The following is a 26412-nucleotide window of genomic DNA, read 5'->3' on the forward strand; positions in this document are numbered from 1 at the left end:
TGACTGGCTCGGATCAGTAGAAATTTACAGTCTTAGTCACTGGACAGGGTGCAGCTCTGCGCTTGGCTGGGCAGCATGTTCACTCTGCTGGGTGAAAAACCCAGGGATTTTCAGGCTGCTGAATGTTGTTAATCACTCTCTCATCAGATCTTCATGGCAGGTTTCCTTCTGATGCCCTGTCTTTCATTGAAATTGAATGAAAAATCTCATTGACTGATTTATCTGCTCTGTAATGAAAATAAGTGTTCTGCTACATTGCTTACAGCTTTTGGTAGCTGAGCCTCTGTAATTTTATCATGGAAAGGACTCAGGGAGAAACTTGCCTTTCTCAATGCTCTGTTCCTTCTTATCTTAACCCATTTCACAATTCTTACCTTGTTTGCAACCTAAAGAGTCCATCGTTTGCTGACCGTGGGTTTGTGCAAATGCACCAGCACTAAACACAGTTTAACTGAAAGTCTTCACCTTTTACGCTAAATATGCCTTGGACATCGTTTTCTACATCGGAGTTCAACAGTGTGCCCTCATCTGTACTTGAAGGAACCACAGGTAAGGAGCAAAGAAACTTCATCCTATCGACAGCTACAATTAAAACAATCGTTTGAAAACCGTATACTGTGGCATGTTTTACCTAGCAAAATCTTTGAAATGAAAGGACTTTTTTTTTTCATGCCTTTCTAGCTCAGTAATGTACTCATCATAAACTCCCGTTCTCTGTAGATACCTGAAAGAAAGCAGTGTCCCAGCTTGAGGTCAGATTACAAGTTTGTTAGGTTTTTAAGTAGTGATAGCATTTTCTTAATTCTAGAACAGCATATGACAGATACATCTGCTTCTAAGCAGATGGGAAATTTTTCTTAACACTGCTGATCCTCTACTATTCTTTCCTTTTGACAATTCAGCAAACAGAAGGCAGGTGCAATTTTTTGGCAATAAAAAGTTTGTGTAACTTGTTCTTAAAGAAAAAAAAAATGCAATTAAATCGAGGCTTACACCACAGACCTATTAATAGCTTCATCCAGAACTTAGCAGTAAATACTTGAGATAGATAGCGCACAGAAAAAAACAGGATAGCAAGAGTTTCATTTCCCCTTCTAACTTTCTTACTGTAATTGGAAAAGACCTGGCCCTGAGAATGCAGTTTGATTTAGTCACTGGGGAAACCTGATGTATGCAAAACAGTGAATATCTCTGTTTCCCAGGAGAAATTTTAACTTTGGCCAATGGGTACAGCAGCTCTCCATTACCTGAAACTGGAAGCCAGACTTGCCCAGCTCTTGGCGGTTGCTGGGTTTGTTCTTTTGAGTGAGATGCAGCAGTGTCAGCGCGTCCTTTGGCAAACACCTTTATCCCTGTAAGTCACCCAAACTCCTCTTCATCCTGTGGCATAAGGAGCTGCTCTCTGGCTGAAGCCACCATATGTGCTGCATCATCCAAATTAATAGAGCTCGATAAACCCCAAGAGCTAGATGTATGAAGAAAGATGTTATATTGCATTGTTACTTACTTTATGTTGTTTAATATTGTTTCTAGATGCACAGAAGCTTTTCTCTAAGGATATCACTGCACCAGCAGCTATCTGAGATTAAAATGCAAGAAATCCTTGCAATCAAACCAGTTTAATTCATATTAATTCATATTTGTACAATTTGTATAAAAAAAAAGAGAAAAAAAAAGAGGAAAAGAAAAATAGGTACTTGCAGACATTAACATAAAGACCAAACAATATATTCTATTTATTTAAAAAGCTTTAAACATACAGAAGCAAACCCCTAATTATAAATGCATCATTATGCATAGATTTTACTGTTTACACCATACTGCTGGCTGCTTTTATTTTTCATCCAGGAATCTATTTAAACTCCAAGAATTCTTAAACATTCCTCTGAGCTTCCTGGCCTCAGAACTGCTGTCTCTCTTACCAAGTCATTGACCTCCAGCTGAAAACATTGCTCTAAAAAAAGAAAAAGTCAAATCTTTAATAAACAATTAAAAGTGCATTAACTGTAGAATTGTTTAATTTCATAAATGTTTAAACAAGTCAGTGAAAAACACCACCCTGTGAATTAGCTTTTTGCATTATTGATTGTAAAGTATCTTTTTAATAGGATTTTGATATTGCAAACTTTAGTCTCTTCTATTTTATTTTGCGCAACTGTTCAGTTGCATGATGTGTAGTATTCCTGAAATACCCACTGCAGTACACTAATGCTATTTTACATGTTTAACTGTGTATACAATGCTCTTGCTGTATATCCCCGTTCCTTCTTACAACAAAATAACGTAGCTCAATGAACAGAAGCCCACTTCTAAAAGATGGTTTAGTTTGTCTTGTATTTTGCAGGAGACAAATGCCTATTTCATTCTAAACAAATCCAAAAGAACGTAACTTCCCAGTAGCTAAAAACGAAGCTTGTGGGTTTTTTTTGCTGTACACAGGTGTAGATTAAAAAAGTGATGGCTATTCTGCTTAGGTGTCCTTGGTAAGAGAATACTGCCTCTTACAACATCTATATCCAATTGTATCTATTACTTCAATGATCTCTAGCAAAAAATAATCATCAATGAATGGTTTCATAAACAACAGGTGATTAAAGTAAAGGATTTATTATAATCTGCTTACAGTTGTTTGCAAAGACAGACATACGTTTTTGCATAAAGATATAAATTGCTTTTTAAAACTAATTTAGTGTGTTTAATTATATGAAGTTTCTGTGAATTATGAATTGTACCAAACCAAGATTAAAAGTAATAAGGTACAAAAATAGGAGCAAACAGACAACAATTTGGACTGGGACAGGCATTTAACAGTGAAGTGTAGAATATGGCTTTGCTATTTCAATCAAGCAAAGTTACTCTGAGACAGAAAAGGAGGCAGTAACTTTGTTAATATAAAAAGCTGCTGCAGACTGTATTCACCCAGAACCTGGCTTTAAAATTTTCTATTTTAGACTTAAAAAGAAATGTAAATGAAAAGATGAATGTATGACTGTTTCTTTACTGTAAACAACCAGTCTGCATGCTGTGTATCTAACATTGGAAGTTTGGCTTTCATATTGCTGTGCAGGTCAGTATTTAAAGATCTGCCTATGAATTAGACTTCCAAAATGCAAATAATATATGTATGTATATATTTATATATAAAAAACCTCTCTGAATACAGTCTTTACAGATTATCCATTGCATAAGGCAGGTGTCATTTAAAAAGACAAGTAGCACTGACTGTCTTCAGTGCACCAAAGCGCACCTCAAAATTTGGAGTCCAAAAGGGCGCAGAATTCTTAATTCGACCACCATTTGAAAGAAATGCTACATTCTGATCGGCCAAGGGACAAACTAGAGCTCAAAAACACCAGTGGCACCCAGAGAGAACACTAGAGATTAGGACTCTGAAAAACTGTTCTACTTACTTGAGCATACGGTAGCAACAGCTGAGCCTCAGAAAAGTTCACCTGTCCTCTCTTCTACTCCAAAATTCTGTATTTGCTTAGAAATTGTGAAATTATGAAAATCACCTCAAAAAGTTTTTCTTTGCAGTCTTATTCTAGAGAAAACTTTTTTGAGACAAAATCAGACCAACTGCGTTGAACTCCTTGTGTGAACTATTTGTCTTTTCAGATGTATTCTGATTATTACAAAAATGCTTACAAAATTACCTACGGTTTATCACTAAAAATTCTACTTGGCTAATCTGCCCCTTCATCAGTACCTTACCATCCTTCTTCGCACCAGTACAAAGCTGTTCAATATACTTACTGTAATGATCTGCATGTTCCCTTCATCAGAATCAGAAATTGCTCTCCCCATCTGAAATAATAATCTGACCTTTAAAGATGTTTTACGTATCCAGTACTCAAAGGAAAAACAAACAATCTGGGAAACTTAATAAAAGAAGAAAAATCATTCAACATCTTATTCACCCCGGTTCCCCTGAGAGAGAAGGGGAATAGAGGGCAAGAACTCACTACATCATTAAGCTGGCAAAAGCTTTGGAGAAACTGTAATTTGTCTTGTTAAATGAAACCTTCGTAAAGTGGCCAACACAACATAGTGTAGTTTCCTACAGAAATATGAAGCAGGATTTCTAAGATGTGCTCAGGTCACGTATGCTTGCAAGCGAGACAAAAGGGAGAAAAAAAGATAGAGGAAAACAGAAAGTCTTAAATACAACTGAAAAGGTTAAGTGTGGTTATTTACAACAGAGACTGTAGGATGGTAAATTAGATATGATGCTAAAAAAGGCACAGCTTTCCCTTTCTTAAATACACTGTAAACGGTTCATTATGCATGCAGAACATTTCACTTTACAAAAAAATTACCTTGTTTGTTTAGACAAAGATAGTACTTAAATAGTCTCCAGCAAAATAGAGTTCTTTCAAAAATACTTTCCCATTCATCCTATTAACCATTAAAGATTTTTTGTCTCATTTACAAAAGTTCCTTACACCTTATTTCAGGTCTTTCACAATTTATACATACAGCAATGTACAGTACAGCAAAAGACTGCAAAAAATTATTTGTAAAGCCAGCACAATAGATACTATAAATTGATACCAGGGCATTTGTTTTCACATCTCATCCTTTTTAATTAAATAGTAAATGGACACTTAACACAGTGTATATCATATCATCTATGAGGGGATAACATGGGATAACAAATGCCACAGGTGGGGATAACAGAGTATTCCACACCAAATGTTCTGTTATTACTTTACACGTTAGGGTTTGTTTGTGTGTGTGTGTCTGTGTGTATATATGTGTGTATATATATAGCTTTTGTTGTTTATTTTTTTTTACAAGAAAAGAATATTAATGCCCCATATTGACTTTACGTTTTATGTGCAAACCAAGGGTAAGCTTTAAAAAGTTCTCATTAGTTCTTGAACCCTTTTAAAACAAGCAAACAATACCAGAAACTACATGGCATATTTAAAACTCCATCTGTTAAAATATCAAAATCAAAGAGTTATTGACTAGATATGGCTTTTCATCCAGAGGAACAGGAACATTTTCTAAATGTTTGAGGGTTATGGGGTAATTTCCGAACATCTAGGTCTTGCCAAATCCAAGTCAACCCTTTTTCCATTCCCCAAACCCTTCACATGATTTTAGACTATGCAGAGACTGCTGAACAAGTGTAGATAGCATGTTTAAAATATGGTTTCTTGAGTCCTTCATGGGTGTGGAATAACACAGGGAAACTTAAGGCAAAGTTCTTCCATTTAAGACATTTTCTATCACTTCCTGTGAAAGTACAGGGGCTTGGCATTCCCAGATTCCACCTTTGGTAGCTGGTCACTGATGATTTCCACCAGCATGGCTGGAAACTCTACTTTCAGTGCCTGAGACTCTCGAAAGGTGTAGAAACAGAATTCCAATAAGTCACTAACAAGCTGAAACAGAGAAAGAAACACTTTTTAGGAAAAACACTGAGAATTTCACATGCAAACTACAGTTTACAGATAATGATGGATTATCACCAAGAAAGGGCATCTCACTCAGACTTGGCAGTCCATTTGCAAGGGTTAAAAGAGCAAACAAAAGACCTCACATTCCAAAGTGCTACTTAACTGGTTAAAAATCAGCTAACTAGAAAAAAACAAAATGCCTCAGATTTGATTTTTCAGCAGAACTACACTTTTCATTTCACTAACAGGCAACTGGCTGCCATGAAAACTACAGGTACTCAATGTCTATGAAAATAAAACCTTCAGCTCAGAGCAAAAAGATAAGCGATAAACTATTGTATCTCTAAATTTCAGCTGGATACATGTTCATTAAATCACATTATTTAGTTCAGTGCACTCTCCAGGGCCCACAACCTACAACTGCCTGAGCAGCTGATGTTTTTAGCTGAACAACATGAATGCTAGGTCACACTGGAGCATTTCAGGTCTTATAGCTTCACAGTCTTTATGAAATTGATAATCTGATACAGCATTTCTATTTATATATAAATACATTTTTTTAATACATCCCAAACTACTTCTCCCAAATGGTGCCTGACAGCCATTTTGTAATCCTAAGAAAGGATGTCAACAGGAACACAAGCTAAAGTACTAAATGGTCTCAAGGTACCATCAGATTTTTGGTGTATACAAAAAATACCATGTGTCTTGAAAGCACTAATAAATTTAGTCTGAATTGGACCTTGTCTCACCTTCTGTTCTTCTCATTTGTCTGTTACAGAGCTTCATTTTGATCTACACATTACAGGAAACTTAACCACACAACAATGAACATTATTGGCTTTTGAGTATTTTGTCTCTTGTTTTGTGCTATTTTCCTCCACACAAAATTGCAAACTGCAGCTTACCTTTGCTATAAGACAACATGCCAGTAGAGCATGAGAACCATGAAGATACAAAGACCTTTTCCAGCATCACAGCCCAGGGAATTACTTCTATTTTAATGATAAAAGTATGGCAAAGCAATCTCATGACTCAACCTACAGGCACTTATTCGTCATCTTTAGTAGTAAGATAGTACTATTTCAAAACTAGACTTTTTTTGACTAGTGTGATCTAAATTAATCTCCTAAAGCCTTACACATTGGGCTCCTTGTAGTGGTTTGTTCAAGAAACGCACAAGTCAGTCGAGACAGAGGCAACTCAACTTTTGAGGCACTCGTGAGTGCAGCGTGTCCAGGTTCCAGTCTGCACACCCCTCTCCACTGCAGTTCACCAAATCACTGTGTTGTGAGAATTAAGAAAAACAACAGCCTCTGCTCTTTTAAAACTCAGAAGTTATACAGTGCTTAATTTTGGTGCCTTTTGGCCTTGCAAAGGACTAAAGCCCTTTTTGCTTGTCTAGTTTATCAAGTTGGTTTGTCATTTCAATTCTTAACATAAAGCGTTGCACTATGCAGTAAAGGCCATGTTAGAGTAATAAAACTAAACTTCCGCAAGGTGGAAAAGGAAATTAAAAAAAACAGAGGCAGCAACAGACTACCCTCCAGTAGCACCACACCTTATTACCTGTTTGCAGGACTTTCACAGCTCTTCTTGCAAACACAAGCAATTTATGAACAACACAGAGAAGTGCTGGGATCACTCAACCACACGATTTTCTGCTACTGAGCACGACACCAGCCTGTTTGCTGTCGCTTAGTTCATTCCCAGTGATCTGGCATGTCACGAGCCAATGCTAATTAATTAAACAGATGCATGCTAAATAAGTAGCATAGACATAATTTGGTTTTCAAAGGAAAAAAATGCTGATGTTGACAGGTTTACTTTACCCAATAGCAGTAGGTTGTTTCTGCAAATACTCTATGCCCAAAATACTCCAAACATACACAAGACCAAAGTGAAGGAGATGGTTTAACAGCCACTATCTCCTCCCTGCCTGTGTCACCACAAGCCATCACTTTGGGAAATCAAGCCATGCACCTTAATAATGACCCAGTGAATGTGCTGCCCTTCTTAAACGTGAACACAAGTTGTTTCACGTGACCAAATGTGAGGGGACTGGGGTCACCACTTTGCCAGTCACCCTCCCTGTGCTGACAGCTCACCTGTGAAATTCAAGCCAATTCTTGCCTCTTCACACTCCTGTGAAACCTCTGAATGCACTGAGACAGTTGTCGCAGAAAAGCCTATGTGGAAACTATTAATTCTGCCTTCTTAGCAAGCTTTTAGTAGTATCAAGTATATATGTATGCCTGGTGAATTTGTGGACTAAAGAGAAATGAAAATAACATTCATGAAGAGAGCATCATTTATTCTATACAATAAATGAGCCAGCAGTCCCGCAGGGGAAAACTGGAGTCTGATCAGGGACACTGTCGTACCACAGCACATTGTGAGCACTGGCACAGAGAATGGTGAGGTTTACACAGTAGTTTAAAAGAAAATACCTAGAACTCCGCCATCATGTAATACTTGGGTTTGGAGCCTTATGGATAATACACATTCTATGCCTATTTAGTCTGCTACACTTTTTGTTCCTCTGTTTCTTTTCTTAAGCAAAGTTACCAGCTTGACATACTTGACAATAATCAACCACTTGAAGAAAACAGGAGTATTAGGATGCACACTATGGCCAGGACCTTTTTAACTGGCAGCCTTAAAAACTGGGTGGCTTTTTGGGCTTGGGGAAGTATCTCTAGCACTAATTGAAAACAAAGAGGAATGAATGTGGGAGAATCAAAGGCCAGCTCAGAGGCACTAAAAGGTAAACTATACGATCAGGTCATCTAGCGAAGGCTGCAAGACCGAGCACTAAGCCACAAGCAGTGCTCTTTTCTGCAGTCATGTTCTCATACATTTTAAATGGTATGATTCCACTCCCAGCCCAGCAGCCTTAGCGTGGAGATGCACTGAAGGGATAAAAAAATTCAGGTTCCACGGGCAATGTTAGTTTTGAAATTTCAGTACTTGCTTTTGCATCCCAAGCAGGATTCATCTGATGTAGTTTTGATTTATAGCAGGTAAATAATTCATCTAACCTTTTGCTTTAAAAGAGAAATTCCCTCATCAGTGAAGAAATGAAAAGGCTTGCTTTCTTTTGTAACAGACAAGCTCTGGCACTGCAGTGACAGCAGCTGATGTACTGCTGGTTACAAGTGGTCTCTAAAATAGTAAAATAACACAAGTTACCTAGCACCTCTAGATTGGTCTTATGAGTTTTCTAGATCAAATATACTGCATTTAAACATTTTCATTGCTACAGTAGTCTTAATAATTCTGAGATTTTTACTTAATCTTTGCATTATATGCTGTATTAAGCACCTCTGAGAAATAGGAGTATTAATCAAACATAATTTTCTGTTATTAGGGTGAGGGTTCCATAAAATGGACTTTTTCACACATAATGTTCTTCATAATTAAACAAATGAATCCTTTAATGTAAAGTCCTTGAAGTTCATACAGTTAACAGTGACCTTCAAGCACTTGCAGAATTTTTACAGCAAAAAGAATTGATTTTAGTTTGGCAATCTCACCATGCCCTTGGTATTTCCAGAAACAGTAACAACTGTTTCATTTGCGAGGGTGCACATTTCTATGTTCAGTCAGTTTTCTGACTTCAGAATCTCTCACAATCACCAAGTGTGGTATGGATGTCCACAGTCACTTCTCCAGCAGCAGCATATTTCCAATTAAACCTACTGAGACAGCAATTAAGACAGCAGTAGGGTAACAACACAATGCTGAGTAATTTCTTGCTGTTATTAGCTACAGCTATGACTGTGAAAAATGTAAGTGTCCAAGTAGCTGACTCCTAGTCTTGAACACTAACCCAAAGAGTTAAAACTTCTCACAGAGGGGAAAAATGAGGTAAGTCCAAGGGATGAAATCTCTCAATACACCCATGCAGTCTGTTTAGCTCACACTAGCAAGTAGTGAAAGGTGGATAAAATGCATGTGGATTAGGCACTAAGAGTATCTGACCACAGCAAATGTGGAACCTAGTTCTGCCTGGACAGGTGCCTTTATTTAATAAGGAACCACAATCATTTCTTCAGGTTTTCTTCATAAACATCCACGCACCAAAACCACAGCACTTAACACCTGGGCATGACATGTAGGAACCTGAGCTGGACTCATTTTGTGTGCTTGGAGGACACATGTAAACCCACAGGATCACACACCAATGAAGAATCCTCAGCCCTTGGCCAGGCTAAATTTGGGCCAAGCCTCCTTTGCTCTTCTGTTGGCAGGAGGGAGGTTCCGTCTCCCTCCAACAAACACCTATTAACATAAAGAAGGAAGAAATGCAACTGACAACCCTCAGAGTAGCCCCTGTCTACGTTAGGGAGCTGGGAATCAACCTCTCCCGTGACAGATGTGTATTGGCTGCTGCAACACACACCGGTGCACACTCTGACATCGCTGCTGCTTCTGCAGGGGCCACCCTGGGAGCAGGGACTGGATCTCGCCTCTGAGTCAACATGGAAAATGCCTGCTCTGGGAATAAACAAGGCTCCAAACAGCACATCAGATGTGGGACAAAACTTTGGCAGATCGGTAGCAGAAGCAAGTGCACCCAAAGGTGTCAGCAACAGCTATGGGGCTCATCTGCAGCTTCGTATTTGTGGGATTAAGCACCTGCAGAGACACATTTGGATCCACTGCAGCGAGCCACGCAAACCTGCCCCCAGAGGAGCTGTGCCCTGCTTCCCACTGTCAGCTTTTTCAGCGAGTGTGATCCTGGCGCTCTCAGCCTATGGAAAGATCCATCTCAGCTATAAAGTATTCCCTTCAGGAACCATAAAAAATTAATTATTCAGCAGCATGAGCCTTAAAGAATTTATTTGCGTTTGGCAGAAAATATCAACAAGCAAATGACAGCGCGGTGCTCTGCCTTGCCAAGACAAGGGGAAGGTTCACATTAGAGTTTAATGTCATGGCATCGAAACAAAAGCCCTCTTAACTCAAAGTCTGTTTAGTATCAGCCAGATTGAAACCAAATTCAGCTTTTGTTCTGCAAACCGCCTAACCGTACACTATACGCTCTATATGAAATGAGGCTTGCCATGCAAGATACAACCCCTCCTGCCAAACCCAACAGGAGATGTTGAGGAGGATCCAAATGGAGTTTTTGATACCATGTGCAGTACATCTGTTTCTAATGTTCCTGCGTGCCGTTTGTCTGATCACACAAGCGCAGTTCACCTACATCCAAGTGCTGCACATGCATCTCTCCCTGAATCACCCATGGCCATTCACGGGCACAAGATCGAAAAGTTTATGTCCTGAGTAGAGAGGTTGGTTGCCCCTGCTACGCCGTGGTTCTCAACACACACCGCCCTGCTTCGTGAAATGATGCACTCGGGCCGGCCACAACAGCAGAAACACAATCCCTACAAGAAGGAAATACGTCGATTACAGAACCAGAAGATACCCACGCTGGGGGCCATCCATACAAGCAGGGCTGAGCCACGGCACAACAGCGAGGAAATGGCAACAACCTGCTCATCTCTGTCGCCTTGCGCCGGGGCAGAGGAAGGGCACCGGTACCAGCGGGCTGAGCCTGTCAGCAACCGCTGCTTCCACACAGCGTCACGCAAATAAAGAGCATTTTGGCGCAGGGGGCAGGGCCAGGCAGACACGCTCCCAAGGCCAAGTGCAGGTGTGCGCAGGCAAGTGCATGAAACTGTAATTATCTTGTCTGCTCAGGATGGGGTTTGGTCTCTCATTCTTCTGTTGCGCTTTTGGTGCTTTGATGCTTTATGGATCATTAAATAAAGTTGCTGATTTTTTCCAAATACTTAAGTGCCGACCTGGCCTTCTTGAAAATTTCTTTTTTTCCTCACCTCGGCACTTTTTTACCTGGCACATACGTTCACTATGTGGATGAATGATTTAGTACACTGAGCAATGTAAAACCATCTTGTTTGGGTTTTTTTTTTTTTCTTCCTCTTATATAAGCCAAGCAGAACATAATTTGAGATTCCCATGCGGTTTCACATAGTCCTTCAAAAGACTATTTAAAAATGAGGTCGATGAAAGGAAGTGTGAATGTGCAAAGGAGCAGTATTCTTTCATTGTTTACCGCTACGCCCAGGTAAAGCAAACTCCACAAATAGTGAGATGCTGCTTTGCTCTGATGGAAAACCTGGAGGTTGCGGGAAGACTGGATAACTGTGAATTCTGCACCAGTCCCTTTGGGCTTGTGCTGTAAATGCCAACGCTGTGGCTACAGCAGCATGTAAATGTGGGGCTTTAGCTCCGGTTAAGAATGCTCAGCATCAAATATATTCTGATCCTCTAAAGTGGTAATGGAGTAAGTTAAAAATGCATAGGGGACAGCTGAAAAAGTGTTCTTCCTATACTAAGGAAGTGAGCAGAAAATTTGCATTTCCATTGATAGAATGGAGAAATTCTGCACTAACAGGCGGTGTGGGGAGAGGAGTAATTCTCACTTCTCGTTAATATTATCACCGCTCTAAATTTATTCTGGTGGATTTCAAAAACCAAAAAGCGAAAAATCAGTTTAAGAGAAAAAAAATAAACAAGTGCCTTTGTTGAACAAGTCTCCAATAACGTCCCTGAAAGGAAGCACTGTTGTGCAGACAACTGGCCTTTTCAACTGAGAATGCTGACAATGGGACTTTCTTTAAAAAGTCCTTTGTAAGAAAGTGCTCTATTAAAACAAAAGTAATGTAAAAATAGCTTAATTAAAAATGAAATAAAACTCAAGAGCAGTCTGCTTCTCCAGTTAGTTCAGCTCCCAGTGGCTGACACTGTGTTTTGGAAAATGTCTGTAGGACATGGTAGCTTTCGCGGTAAGTGCGAGTCTGTCAGCCTGTCACCTTAACCACACAAACACACCCATTTCAATAACAAATCACAGATGCTGCCTATTCTGAAGAGGATTAGAATACAACTTGAATGCAGGGGTTTGTTATGCTGCCCTGAGGTTCAGAAGTGAGTATCTTGCAAATGATATTATCACCCGTCCCCTTTCTTTCCACTCAAACACTACAACTTCCTTTGCTGGCAGGGAGCGAGTGAAACCCGATCTCTGAAGAACGAGCTATCACTGGAGCACTAATAATACTCTCCCTGCCTCCCACTAAGATTTGCAATGTTTTAATGAACAACAGAACAATATTTGAAAAATAATTCCATATGTACATTCTGTAAACAGACCTCAGGCACTTCTACAGATTTGACCTGAAGTGCACTGCACTGAACTGTACAAAAAAAAGAAATTTAAGTCAAGTACAAAGAAGTACCTTTATATGCAGGCTCTGAAAACAAGTGCTGTATGTTCTTCATGCAGCAAAGTCACCTCCCTGCCCACCCAGGATGGAGTAGGGCAGCTTTTTTCCTTTACTGCAGTTCCCCAGTTTTTACTGGGAGGTGATGAGCTCGTGCTGCTGGGCTTCATCCTCTGCTCATGGGACCCCTCCTCGCGTGTACCCAAACACCGCTAAAGGTCGCTCTTGCTGTCACTCGTCCCTTGTCCCTCGCTGCAGCCTCAGAGAGGACAGCGCCCAGGGCTCTCTTGGGGGGCACCGGGAAAAACCCCTCAGCCTAGGGAGACTATTACAGCTGGGTCACTGGCTTCCCCTGTGGGAACCCCAAAGTTGAAAGCATCTGGAGAGGTAAGTCTCTGCACTTACACCATCTTACTGTCTAGAACTGGGATGCTCTCAACTGAACAGCTCAATATTACGGATATCTCTTCTGAGCTGGTCCTGTGCACCCACCACAATCCTTCAGCATCACCCTGGGCTGAGGCGCCAACAGCCTGGGTGTTTTGGGACTAAACTTTAAGTTTCCCTTGTCATTCATCACATCTGATGCCTGTAAAACACACCCTCACACTGGAATGAGACAGGGCAGTAAAAATAACCAAACAATACAGTGAACCTTGCACTTGAAAACTCAAAACAAAGCTTCAAATACCCAAGATGGCTCCAAAGACTTAATACATCTTTTAAAGTCATCACTAGAATCCCAGCTGTCAAAGATCATCAAATTAATTCAACTTTTATCAGCACATTGAGCACATTAGATGTGTGACACGCTACTCCAGAATCTTTCATTGAGAAGCGACCTGCGTGACAACTCTGCGTGACACACTCGTTCTGTGCCTGACTTTGGGTCACAGGTCACATCATTTCTCCTGCTGAAGAGCCTCTGACCCCACCAATAGCTCTACTGACCTCCAGTGAATCATTGAACACATTACTATTTAACACAGGAGAAGGCAGCAGAACCCAGCCCTTAATGATCTGCATTTTCTTATTTTACTTGGCAACTGTCCTTAAATTCATCTGCTAACAACTTCTCTCAGATGTTCCTTTAAAAAGAACTTATTTTTTTTTCTTCCTGTTAGTTAACACAATTAAAGACTACTGGTTCACTTTAACGAAGAGATTTTTGCTTAACTTGTCTGCACTCCCTGAGGAGTTATACTTACATCATGCATGGAGTCAAGGAGTTTAGTCAGTTGGTAGAATCTCTGCCAGCTTTGCCCAGAGTTACTTGGACATTTAGTTACCATCTTCTTTAGTTCTTTAATGTAATTTGCCCTCATTTCTTCAAATGCAGCTTGGCTTTTGAGACCATCCTTGGGAACTGTCATTGAAAAGACAGTCTTATATTAATATTAACTGTATTGCTTATGCTTTCGATGCGCATATTTAAAAAGTTACACTAGTTAATGGATGAAATAATTAAACCTTTAAGCAAAATCCATAATTTTACAGACATTGGTATGGAATCAACAACATCAGACAGATTTTCAAGTGATTCAAGCATCCTCTCCAGATCTGTGATTGAAGAAGCTGTGGCAGAGGACAAGATAACATCTCAGACGTACAACACATGCTATCCTCATGCTGAAACTGTTTTTAATACAACTCAACCACACACACAAAGAGAAAAAAAAAAAATATCAAAAAAGTAGATGGATCAAGCATATTTCTTTAGAAGCTGAAGATGTGATTTATCATTCCTGAATGATTCCCCACACTTGGCGGAGGAGAGGAAGGTACAGGATTACAGCTGGTACGTGCAGAAATGCTACAAGAACAAGTGACACGCTCTTATGCCATCAAGTAACATCTAAAATTTCTTTGAATGTTAGTAAGCATCTGCATAACACCTAGAACAAACAGAGCTGTTATTCTGCATGGAACAGATGACTATTTTCCAAACTGGGATCCTGACCCAGTGTTTAACGCAGACATACAGTTGCAGCCTTTAATACAAGCATTTCTAGTGTCCTGTCACGGTTCCCATCTGCCAAAGGGATCATTTCACAAATGAGCTAAAAGTAGAGTTTTTTGGTGCTTTTTACTGTGGCTCATCTCAGTCAGACTAATTACAAAATGCACTGTTTCTTTACAGACTGCACATACCCTTCCGCTCCAGCAGGTTCTGCCCCAAAAATAAATGCCTTACAGGATCAGGTCTCTACCAAAACCCCAAAGAGGTTATTAACAACATCAGACAAAACATTCTGGTTTTTTAATACCTGGATTGGTTGAATACTGCTTAGTCATGAAATATTTTCCTAGTCTGCATCTCTTAAAGTTAGTCCACAGAAGGAAAATGAAATATTACACTGTACAGAGGCAAATTTATTTTCTAAGCGAGTCAGAAAGCCAAGTCAGGGTAAGATAAACAGGAGGTTACTTATTAAAAAAATAAAAAAGAAAAAAGGTGATCTTCCAATTGAGCTTAGTCTGACTTAACTTTTTTGACAGCAGCTGTCTTGTTCATCCATTCCCTTTTCTTTCAAATCCTGTGAACTGCCTTCTATCCCAACGCAATCACACTATAAGCAGGTAACAACTGCCCAAATGGCTCTGGAGTAGAACCTTCGGAAAAAGCACCAGTATCTTCTATCAGCACTATCTACCAGAGCAATTTAGCAATGGAAAAGAAGGAGGAGCTCTACCGCCACATGAGCAGGAAAGATTTGAGACCATCACGTGCTGGAAGGGGCCACAAGGAGGAATTTTTAGAAAAAGTCTAGAAGGTAACACACCAACCTGCCTACCACTTGGTAAATATTAAATATTTATATTATATAAACATAATGTTTTATTTTTAAATTCTAGGTGCCAAATCTCTCAGTCAGACAGACAGAAGAAACTGTCTGGAACATATGTACAAATTCAGCTCAAGCTGAATGAATACAGAGACATCAATCAAGATGAGTAAAGCCACCGGAGCATACTGTGGCCCTGACACAAAATGCACAGGCTTTACAGTTCCTTTAATATTTACAGGCCTGTTTTCCTACATGCTGCTTGAAGACTGTTAGAGCCACTCTTTCTTCATCTACTACTATGTATTTTACTGTTCTGTCTGAAAATTATTATACCATCACCCCCGCCAGTTTATTAAGAAAGAAAGACCACAAATAAAGAGAACTCAAGCAAAACATGAAATTCTGGAGGTTTGCCCAGTGTTTCTGATTTTACTTATTAAAAGCAGCAATGCTTTTGGCAAGCTCCCAAAATCTATGCTCTGTGGAAAGCAAGAAAACAATTGAGTTGTAATGTGTGGTTTCTTCCACATGTAAATGGAGTGAAACTTCCTTGATGTGGTCATCATGAAAGTTTCAAAGTAACTTGTACTCTGCTCATCACGCGATTCAATAAAGGAATTTTTAACGAAAACAAACCTGGTGTTTTGTGTCATAAGGTTGGATCAAGGTGGAATCATTTGAAACCAGGTTTGCTGCCCTTCACGTGATGCTTACTGGGTTTTATCACTGCCTGCATTTCCATTCCTCTCTCCTCTCTTTCTCTCTAACGTAAATATCTTGATTCTCCCAAAACAAACTATTTTTAGTAGGTGATTGTAGTGTGTGTTTCAAAGGGACCCAGGCAGCTGATGTTAACTGGCCAGGCTGATCCTGCCTAACAGATTATCACAATGAAGTCAGTGAATATCCTCAAGAGGGTAGAATAAAAAATACCTAGCTTAAAAAAATTTGCTGTGTTTTTAGAATGCCTTTAGGCTCTTTTTCTGAAGATTCGCCCCTTTTAGGGCTGATTAAAAAGTAGCAGAGCCTGATCTCCAACCCAGAAATGCTCTCAAGAAAATTTTGGGCACTAGACCCCACCTGAGCACATCCACATGAAGCTTAGTTGGTTGCTTCTGGGAAAAACTGGAGTGACAGCCTTCAAAAAAGCCCATTTACCCCCACAGGGCTACCCCAGAGCATGTCAGGTCCCCACAGTCTCAGTTTCCCTAGCAGACCACCTCCTCAACCCCTTGGTGGAACAGGACTTGGGGTCCAGACCCCACAGGCTGTGACACAAAGTGCTCCCCAGCTGGTGGCATGTCTCCCCCAGCATTCCTGCTCCCTGGGAGCTGGAAGGGCTTCAACGAGAGGGAGAGAGGGAGGCAGCCAAGGCCCAAGATCTTACAGCACCAGGAGGCTTCTGTTAGCCCATCCAAATCCCTTCCAGCCAGGATGGGAACTGCAGCTTCATGTCCTCCTTCAAAGGCAAGCACTTCAACCACAGAGTTCCCAGCTGGGTGGGATGTGCGAGGTGTGAAGGAAAGGCACTGCGGACAGGGAGAAAGAGCCCATCCCACCACCTCGCCTGGAGGAGTTGCTGGATGCTACAAATCCCTCTGTAGGCATCTGACTCCGCCTGCAGCCAACATGTCCACGTCAGGGCTGGGGACTCGGGAGGCTCTGGGGTGTCTAAATCCATCGCTGCATCAGCCCGCTCTGCCTCCCTTTACTGGGGAGGGTGCCACGGGCACCTCCTGCGTGGCACAACTAATGCCTGTCGCTTGCCATTAGTTTCTTCTCTCAGCTTGCTAGGGCAGAGGATGGGGTGATGGGAGAAGACAGCAAGATCTCAAAGGCCACACTGGGCTCCCCTCACCACTGAATGGGGAGACGCTCTGCACAGCATGAGCCTGGGCAGCCCCCGGACCCGGCAGCCTTGGGTATGCGTCCTGCTGCTGGTGGCCAGAACAGCCACCGCGGCTCCTCTGAGCTCCTGCTCCTCCTCTCCCCACGCCATGTCCCCATCCAGCCTCCTTCTGCCTGTGGAATTCTTGCCTGGTGAGTTCACTGAAGTGACATCATGAAGGCCCAGCTGACGCGTTATCTCGTGATGGTGTCACTGAGTGGATCCCACAAAAAGGAGTATAGTGTAATTGCCCACATGAAAGTTTGTTTACAGGTAAGCGGCTTTTTCATCAAGACTGATGGAAAAGTAACATACAAACTGCCTGTGTATTTATATGATTATACCAGAGTGGGAGATTTTCAGTATTTTCAGCAAGATAAGATCAAGAGATCTGCTAATTACTACACGGTGCTCTAACAAACACATTCAAGAGAAAAATAAAGCATGTTCTGCCATTTATTAAACATTCAGAGTCCTGTAAAAAGGTTTACCATTTGCAATTCACTTGGCATTGGCAAAGTTCCCATTTTGCACTACAGGCAATGTACATCTTGCACTCTCAAAGCTGACATTAATTCACCCAAACTGGTGGCTTTGAGTGTTGAGTGGTTATTTCTCCCCAGTCACCAGAGCCACTGCACTTTCTGGGCACACCTGGCAGACTCGAGAGGTTCCTCCACAGACAGGGGCCAAAGCCCCTTGCCAGGCTGCTCCTGCCCCCCTCCAATGCACATTCAAACTACAAAGACACTTCCCATGCTAATGGAGAGTGAGATCTGCAAATAAGGCCCTAAGAGATAAAACCGGGCTTTTGCTGTGGCCCTGCTGGAAACAGTTTGGCTCTTTTGTCACAGTAGTTAAAATCACTTCACCTCTTTGTGAATTGGACTATTCTCAAGTATCCCCACATGCCCATAAAGCTAACTTACCTGTGCTTAACAGCAGCAGAACTTTCATTATAGTGTACTCCTCAAAGCTAAGCTGCAAGCGAACAAACTGCAGACTGATCTGGTGCATCCCCTGGCAGAGCTCAAACATCGCAGACTGGCGCATTCGTTCCCTGCAAAGACAAAGAAATAATATTCAGAGGGTAAATATGGGAGGACATACGAGCATGGGGCAGCCCGCGCGCGAGCAAGGCGAGGTGTGATCTGGAAACCATACACGGATGGGCAGAGGTCGGTGAGACACACCAGAGCTGCAAATTTCAGGTTAGGGAGGGGAGCTGGGGACTACAGGGATGAAGCAGGAGCCCCGCCAGCCCCAAAATGCTGCCTGGTCCCCGTGTTCCTAGGCTGGCAGAAAAACCCACTGCCTGGGAGCTTTGAGGGACCCAGGTGGGCATTGCTTTGCTCAACTCCTGTGCTACCCAGCAGACCACAAGCAGCATCAACAACCACCACCCTAAAAGGAACAGCAACACAATTAATTTGAGTTTTATACAGTGACAATGTTAATGAACTGGCAAAAATGTTTTTAAAATGTGTCTGAATCGTCAGTGTTTGTTCAGCTCTGCCCTGTCTGAGCCTGCTGAAGGAGTCAGGACTGGTGCAATATGTTGCATTTATGTTCTACATAATGCAGAAGCGTCTGGTGCAGAGGAGCTGAGGGAAGGGATGGCCAAGGAGGACTGACAGCCTCAGCCTGCAGCAAGTCGTGGGGGTCAGCCCTGGCCCCAGCCCAGCAGCCTCCAGCCACAGACAGCGGGACCAGCCGAGGTAAAGAGCTCGGCTGCCCACCGCACACAGCCAGAGGGGCCCTGTGATTTCCACCGTTCCACCAGAGACATCTTGACTCTTCTCACCCTGAGTAACAGTCTCGTAAAAATATGGCTGGCAGGTCTGGAAAATGGGAAAGTGGTTTAACAAAAATTAAAACAACAACAACAACAACAAAACACATGACTTCTTGTTAATGGCTTTATGCCTACTGAGGAGTTTGAAGTTACAAAATGATGGGGCTGACCACTGCCTCAGCCAGCAGCACTCTGCATCCTACCCAAGTAGCCTCCATTTTAAAATCTCTGATTACTACTTTTCCTGCAAACGTAACAGCTCTGCCTCCCTGGATGAAAGCATAGAAACAAGGAGAAATTATTTCCAAGCCACTAAAGTTCTTGCTAATATACTACACTGGACCTTCCACAGGGAATTATTAATGTTAGTCAAATTGTTGCAATAGTCTCTTATTTAAATGCTGAAACATTAAAAAATTGTGTCTATTTTTTTTTCCCACAATACTGATCTAAGAGAGTTAGGAATAAAGGAATATATAATAAAACTATCTCATTTATTAATACAGATTTTTGCTCATTAAATTGTAGAATAATATGGATATATGACTTGTATCCAGTTTACTCTTTTTTTTTTCCCCTCTAAATATACATTTAGCTTCAGACCCTATCACTCTTCTCTATCCTGCACAAGTTTCAGGTAGAATTAGTAAGGATTTTGTTATACTTCTAAAGCCACTATCCCAAGCCCCAAAAGCTACAGCAACGAGTCGCTGAGAATTGTCTGTCTCATTTTGAAACTACAATATATACAGGCAGTTAGATGAGGTGCTATAATTGTTCAGTGACCACTGCTTTTTTAATTGCTCAACAACAATTGTCTATATTTCTTCAAACATTTTTTCACATAATTGGGGAACTGGATGAAGTTCAGCTAATTATTTTAGCCAAGCAACTGCCTTTTCAAATATACAAATTGGCTAGTGAAAGAGAAGAACCATACTGTGTGCAAACAAAGACTGATGTAATCTTCCTGGTGTTTTATTTCACTACTGCCGGAGCAGATTTTATTTTCCTCCTTAATACTAATAAAGCGGACTCCCCATTGTTATATGGGCTCTGCACTTTCTCCCCGCTCCACCCTCTGCTTTAGACTAAGAGCTTCCAGCTTGCCTTTTTTTTTTTTTTTTTAAACTTAGTAGTAGTAGTAATACCATGTTTGTTTATTTTATTATGCATCTTCCTAAAATTACCCAGTCCGAGTCTAGGACACAGATAACGGCGGCTCCTCATTGAGCTCTTGCAGAAGGCTCAGATGGATACGTACTAAAGTTGGAAGGCAAATGACAAAGGCATTTTTGTATTTAAAAAGAAAATCATTTCAGTGCATACCTCAAACTGTTGAAGACTAGCAGGATTCAAAACAACAACAGTGTATTATATGTTCAGTTCTCCAACCTCAGGACATGAAGCAGCTGCTACCGTCCCTGCCCGTGTTTGGGCTCCACAGACACAAGAAGCACCAGAACTTTCATCTGATACCACAACCCACACAGCAAATAAAAGGAAACGTTTCAAGGTTTTGTCTCAGCCTTCTTATGCTTTCACCAAACTGCGTGGCAAAACAACTCTGACAACGTATCCTGAATCAAAACCTTTTACATTGCATTGCACTTTGTGACATCTTACTTTTTATCTCTTTTCTTCCTATTTTGCTTTTATATGATTGCCTAAATAGAAGAATTTTAGTAAATGTGAGGTTTTGTTTGTTGTGTCTGTTTTTTATATATTTTGTCTTTTACCTGCTTCAAAATATTGATCTCTACCTTCAAAGAAAACCTCATGGCATTGTTTGTAGCAAGGTAAGAATATACACAGAAGAGTTACTAAGCAGTTTAACATACAGCAAACCTGTAATTTCAAATCAGTTTCCCTCCTGAAAATAAATTCAGTTGAATTATTACTTATTTACAAATTATTACTAGCTACAAATTATGTGACAATACATGACTCTGTTTAACATGAGATAACCATTTTGTGGGAGTTTACAGTATTCAACTTTGCATTTGATTTTTAACTCACACAGTGTAAAAAATAAGAGTACACAACCTCTGGAAAATTCACGTGCTGACATTGCAGATATCCCAATCCCATGAGAGTAACAAAAAAATAAAGCAATAGCTCATACATTAAAAGTGATGGGACATATAGAAAAAAGGGCATGTCAACATAACATGAACAAAGTTATTTCCTCCTTATCAAATGCCTCCTCTAAGAATAAACACCAACAAGTCATCACAAATGCCATTATCACCATGGGGATACAACTTCTACGTTGCCTTTCTCCCCACCCACTTTTATTTTTTCTTAAAGAGGAAATAAAAGCAAAACCAACACCAGTTCTACTTCTGACTCAGCATATAAACCTCTTGACATGGAAATGCAGAACATATAAGGGCATGTGTCCTTATGGGGACATTTAAGAACATGCATTCTTACATTCAAGTAACAAAAGGCGTGGAGCCAAAACTCCGAATCTGCTGCATGGATACGCATTCAAAAGCGGGATCATTAGCTCAGTTTAACTTAATCCTCCTTCATAATAATACGCTTTAAATTTTACACCTTAAATTAATCCATCTTAAGTTCCCTGAGTGTCTCCTTTACAGGCTTAATTTAATGCTGGGCTCACGTTCTGCTCGACCTTTCCTGAGCCGCGGTGCTGGGAACGGGCAGGGGAGCCATAACCAGCCTGTGACCCCCAGCTACTGCCCTGTCTGCTCCTGCACACCCTCTTTGGCCACCCGTACCTCATGTCACCTGGTCACAGACTCGCTCACCATGTCCCCCCTTTTGCCTCCTTTCCCCCAGGAGGAAGACGAGGTGGGCGCCCCCGTGGGTGGAACTCCCAAGGCACCCCAGCCGCCTCGGTGGGAAGAGGGGGTTTGTTCCTGCTGTTGGGTTTCTCTCAGTGAACGACAGCAAATGTATTCCTAGTTGACAGACTTTTTGGTACCTCCCCTGAGTCTGTCTTCTCTTTCTCCTCACTTCATCTGGGATCTCTCCCTAACCACACACAACCTCTTGTGTCCCCATCTCTCACCCCTGCTGCCCTTATTCCCACACTGATTCCAGATTTCCTTTCCCTTCCACAGATGGGCTGCGTGATGACCAGCTCTGTGGTACCAGCCCAACACCTCAGCCTATTCCACCCTCAGCATCTACCCCCAGGGAGCTGAACAGGTGGATGAGAAGGTGGCAAACAAACCCATCTCCTGCTGTTCCCCTGCTCTGATGAAGCAGTTGTCTTCTTACACAGGGGTAAGTGACACAGCAAACGGCTTGAGCACCCAACCAAAACGGGACTAATGCCCCAAATCACCCAGGACAGCCCACCCAAGTACAACAGAGATGTAGGATTTGAGCAGTCACACCAGGAAGAAAATGGTTCAAGACAAGGCATCCTAAAAATCAAATCAGTCGTAGATATCATTAATTCCTTTATGTGACCTTCACAGAAAACAGCCAGCCACATCAAAAAATGCAAGACAGGTGTGCTGTACAGAAACAACTTGTTATGAATAAGTAACTTATAATTTATGAAGTCATCATAAAGTCTAGTATCGTAAATCTCCTTGCTGAGTGTGGAAACTGCAACTCAACTGACCATAACCGAAGAGAGGAAACCATGCATCAAGAAATACTCTCTCACAGGCGAAACTCGGCTTCAAACCAAACCTGATACCATGTTTTATTTATTTTCTCATGGATACTTTTCAAAGCCACAGCACAAGACATCTTCCTAAACGAGAGAGGGAAGCAAAGAAAGAGAAAGCTGCGGTGGGGGCTCTGGAGATTCATCACTATTCAAGTGGCTTGCTGATAATCCCAAGAAAAACCAGGCAAATGCATCCCCTTTCCTCAGAGGAACAAACATGCAGCTGACTTAATCCCTTGGCCTCCAAGACTCAGAAAAGACTTAGGAAAAGACCAAGCTACACTTGTAGCAAAAATCTGATGTCAAAGAGATATTCTTTGTGTTTCCTGATTTTACATTTTTTCCCCCTTTAAGAATGGTTTTCAATTTTATAACCAAGAGCATTTCCTTTGCAAGACTAAAATCTGTATCTGTTCAAAGTCCACCCATCATTTAAAATGATTTCAGGAAAATTCATAAAGCACAGTATACTGTAACAAAAATAAAACAAATAAAGAAATGCAACCCAACAAAAACACTTGCTAAAGGCCTGAAGGTCAAACCTAGTTTGAAAACCTCAGAAACCAAGATATGCTTTCCACCATGCCAGAAGGGGCAAGGCAGGCAAGCTGTGGATAAAACGGGAAAAAGAGCAGGGACGTGGTATCAGAGTCCCTTGTTTGGCTGTTCGAACTATCTAATCGGAAAAGCCCTCAATCCGAATTATCTCACCTGCCTTAGGAGGGGTTCACCTGTCTGGAAACAGTTTTGAGGTTCTTGAGGAAAGATAAAAAACCCAACTTATTGTTTTAACAGCAATTATCTCTTTCTTGAGGGAGTATTGTACTTCAACAGCTTCATCATCAGGAACAGTAGGAACAGAACAACATTACCCGGCACAAAACTGAATCTGTTCCTCCATGCGAAGGGGCAATCACCGCTCTGCTTCGTGTGCGGTGGCACTGGGAAACACTGCACATTGTTCTGCTCTGGGGACTGTACCCAGACACCTGTTTCCCAGCTTGGAGCCTTTATAAATGCAACCAAAGTCAGCAGTGCTGGAGCAGCATCATTAAGTCATTGCACTGATCAAAATCCAAGCCAAAAGACATGCAGAATTCAGGCAAAATTCAATCAGGACTATTCATTCAGCACTTATTTCTTATTCAGCACTTTCTAATCTGTGCTCGCTCTGCAAGCCACAGCAGAAAGAGACAAGAACATACGCCCTTCAACATGCTGTCTTAAACTCTTAAAGCTTTAGAGCTACCTCCTTCCAGGAAGCAAAAAATACCTATTACCTTGCATGAATGGCAAATGCTGGCAACCCAATCCTGTTGAAATCAATGGCAGCTTTGTCATCAGTTTCAACTGGAGAGAAATTTGGGTCAAGCCCATTTTTCCCTTAACTTGTCAGTGAGGAAGCAGAAATAAATATCCCATCTTTGGCACCACCAGTGACCTCCTACTCATAAGGCAGCAGATGCTCTCCCTAATCAGTAGGAGAGAAAGAATTCAACTATTACCCTGCAGTTGGTTAAAATGTCATGGATAAACAGAGGCTGCGAATTAGGTGGTTTATCCAGGAAAGCATTAGCCTAGAGGCAGCATAAAGGTGACAATCTCAGATGACCACCCTGTTGCCCACATAAGCAACGGTGGATCTCAGCCAGGTTACAACATCACAGCCCCTGGCTGCCTGATCTGCTGTGCTGCTGGAAAACAACGTCCTCGCACCAGGCTCAGGGAGAAAACCAAACCAAAACCAAAACAAAGTCATCAACTCAGCCCCCACTAACAGTCTGCGTTTCCCGCATACTCCAACCTTTCCAGGACATTCTGGCTGATACTGCTGAACTGCCCAATGCAGCTGTTGCCCAAGTATGAAGGTACATGATCCTTCGTGCAGAGGCAGGCAGGTGCTAGCCGTCACGTCTTAAAGCAAAGCTGCAAGATCTGCCATCAAATGTCACCTCAGCTCCTCCTGCTGCCCTCAAATTCCTCTGCCCTGTCCTACCTGACTTCAGCCATTCCCGACAGTCAGTATTCCTTCTCTCTGCGGAGAAGGTGTGGAGAAAACCCCCCTGGCCCTATTAATGTGACATAGCAGCAAAGCCCTGGCACTACCTTCTACTTTGAAAATAAGGAGGTTTTGATGGCGAGATCCTCCTGTAGCAGCAGGGAATTGGCTCAAGGGCCCTGGAGACGCCTCCAGCTACAGTGTTCCTGCAGGAATCAGACACGCAACAGGAGAAAGCTGCTTGCTGCAAGGAAGCACGTCATGCAAAACAGACAGAATTCCTGCTCTAAAAGTTGCCGGAAGAGAAGTATGTCAGTAATGATCTCCTCCAACCAACTCTTTCAGAAGAACATGTAGACCTACCATTATCAAGGTGTCCTGGTTTTGTTAAAAACAAGACCAGTCTCTCTTTTAGTGAATTTTCCTTAGAGCTGACTTCTAAGAACTGTGCTTTCCTGAAGTTAGCTGCCTGTTTTTTTTTCGGACACTGCTCAGTGCTGATAAGATGACCAATGGAATGCAGAAGAGCCCCATGTTTAAATTTATTACCATGGTAACCTAGGTTAACTGATAAATGGGACACATTTGCAAGGAGGGGCAGATAGAACAGGTGACTAAAACTGAACAACTAAGTATTCCATCCCATCCACGTCATACATCACATATAAGAAGGAGATCACGAGGGTCTCACTCTCTTTGACCATGGCCAGCATCTAGAGAGGATCCTGCCTGTCTACTTGTGATCTTAGGCCTTGAATCCAGTTTTACAGTTTGCTGTGAAGTCCCGCCCAGGACTTCTGAGTCCCTGCCCTGCAGCTGCTGACACCACGCCAGCTCCACCCACCCAGCTCTGCTGCCACTGAAGCGACACCAACTCCCTATCAAGTATCCAAGATTAGTTTTGTGTATTTTGTATATTTTCTCTATTTATTAGTAGCGTTAGTAAAGCCTTTAAAACTTTTCCAACTTGCAAGACTCTTTCTAGCTTAAAGTCTCTCTCTTTTTCCTTCCTATCACCTTCCCTTAGCAAGGATTTTTTTTTTTTTCCTTCATGCCGAGAGAGGGTAGAGGGTGAGGGGGATTAACAGAGAGCATCTGCCATGTTTATTGTCACCTTGCTTTAATATCAAGTCTTTTCATTTCTGAAAGCGCATCTTCCAGTGAACAGAGCTTACCACCAACTACCTTAGCCTTTTCCTTTTCCACCTCTGCTACTTCTTCATTAAATTGTTTCATCTTCTTTTCAGTTTCAGCCATCATTTCCTGATTTTCTCTATATCAGTCTGCATTTCCCTTAATACTTCAGTGAAACTCTTTGCCTTTTCAGCCATAACAAACTGATAAGCTATACAGAAGTGGCTTAAATGTTGCTTGTACTACTTTTTGGTATTCTAGATAGGATGCTCATTCCTCTTCCAGTTTCTGTAAAGTTGGAGTGATCACCTCATCTATGATGATTCTAATGTTTTTGAGTTTGACTTCTTTATTCTCTTAAGGCATACAAACTTGTCAATTTCTACACTGAACTTAAAAGAGTCAATTCTGAAAATTAGGTTTCTCCCAAGAAGTCCTGTTGGTGATCCTAGAGAATACAATCCCAGGTAACCGATACTAGAGAA

General features: G+C 41.5%; 1 protein-coding gene across 3 annotated transcripts in view; it reads right to left on the reverse strand.

Moving 5' to 3' along the window:
• Nucleotides 1–5237: 5237 nt before the first annotated feature.
• NR3C2 (nuclear receptor subfamily 3 group C member 2) overlaps nt 5238–26412 on the reverse strand; it is a gene marked incomplete at its 3' end in the record, with an annotated part of 201279 nt that continues 180104 nt past the window's right edge. For all 3 annotated transcript variants that reach the window (XM_080343531.1, XM_080343532.1, XM_080343530.1), the window contains 3 exons: nt 18274–18404; nt 13876–14033; nt 5238–5393 (listed from right to left, as the gene is read on the reverse strand). In XM_080343531.1, the coding sequence (XP_080199657.1) occupies nt 5238–5393; nt 13876–14033; nt 18274–18404 (445 nt within the window). The remainder of the gene's footprint in view (nt 5394–13875; nt 14034–18273; nt 18405–26412) is intronic.

This window comes from Nesoenas mayeri, assembly GCF_963082525.1.
Source record: "Nesoenas mayeri genome assembly, chromosome: 4".
NCBI lineage: Eukaryota > Metazoa > Chordata > Aves > Columbiformes > Columbidae > Nesoenas > Nesoenas mayeri.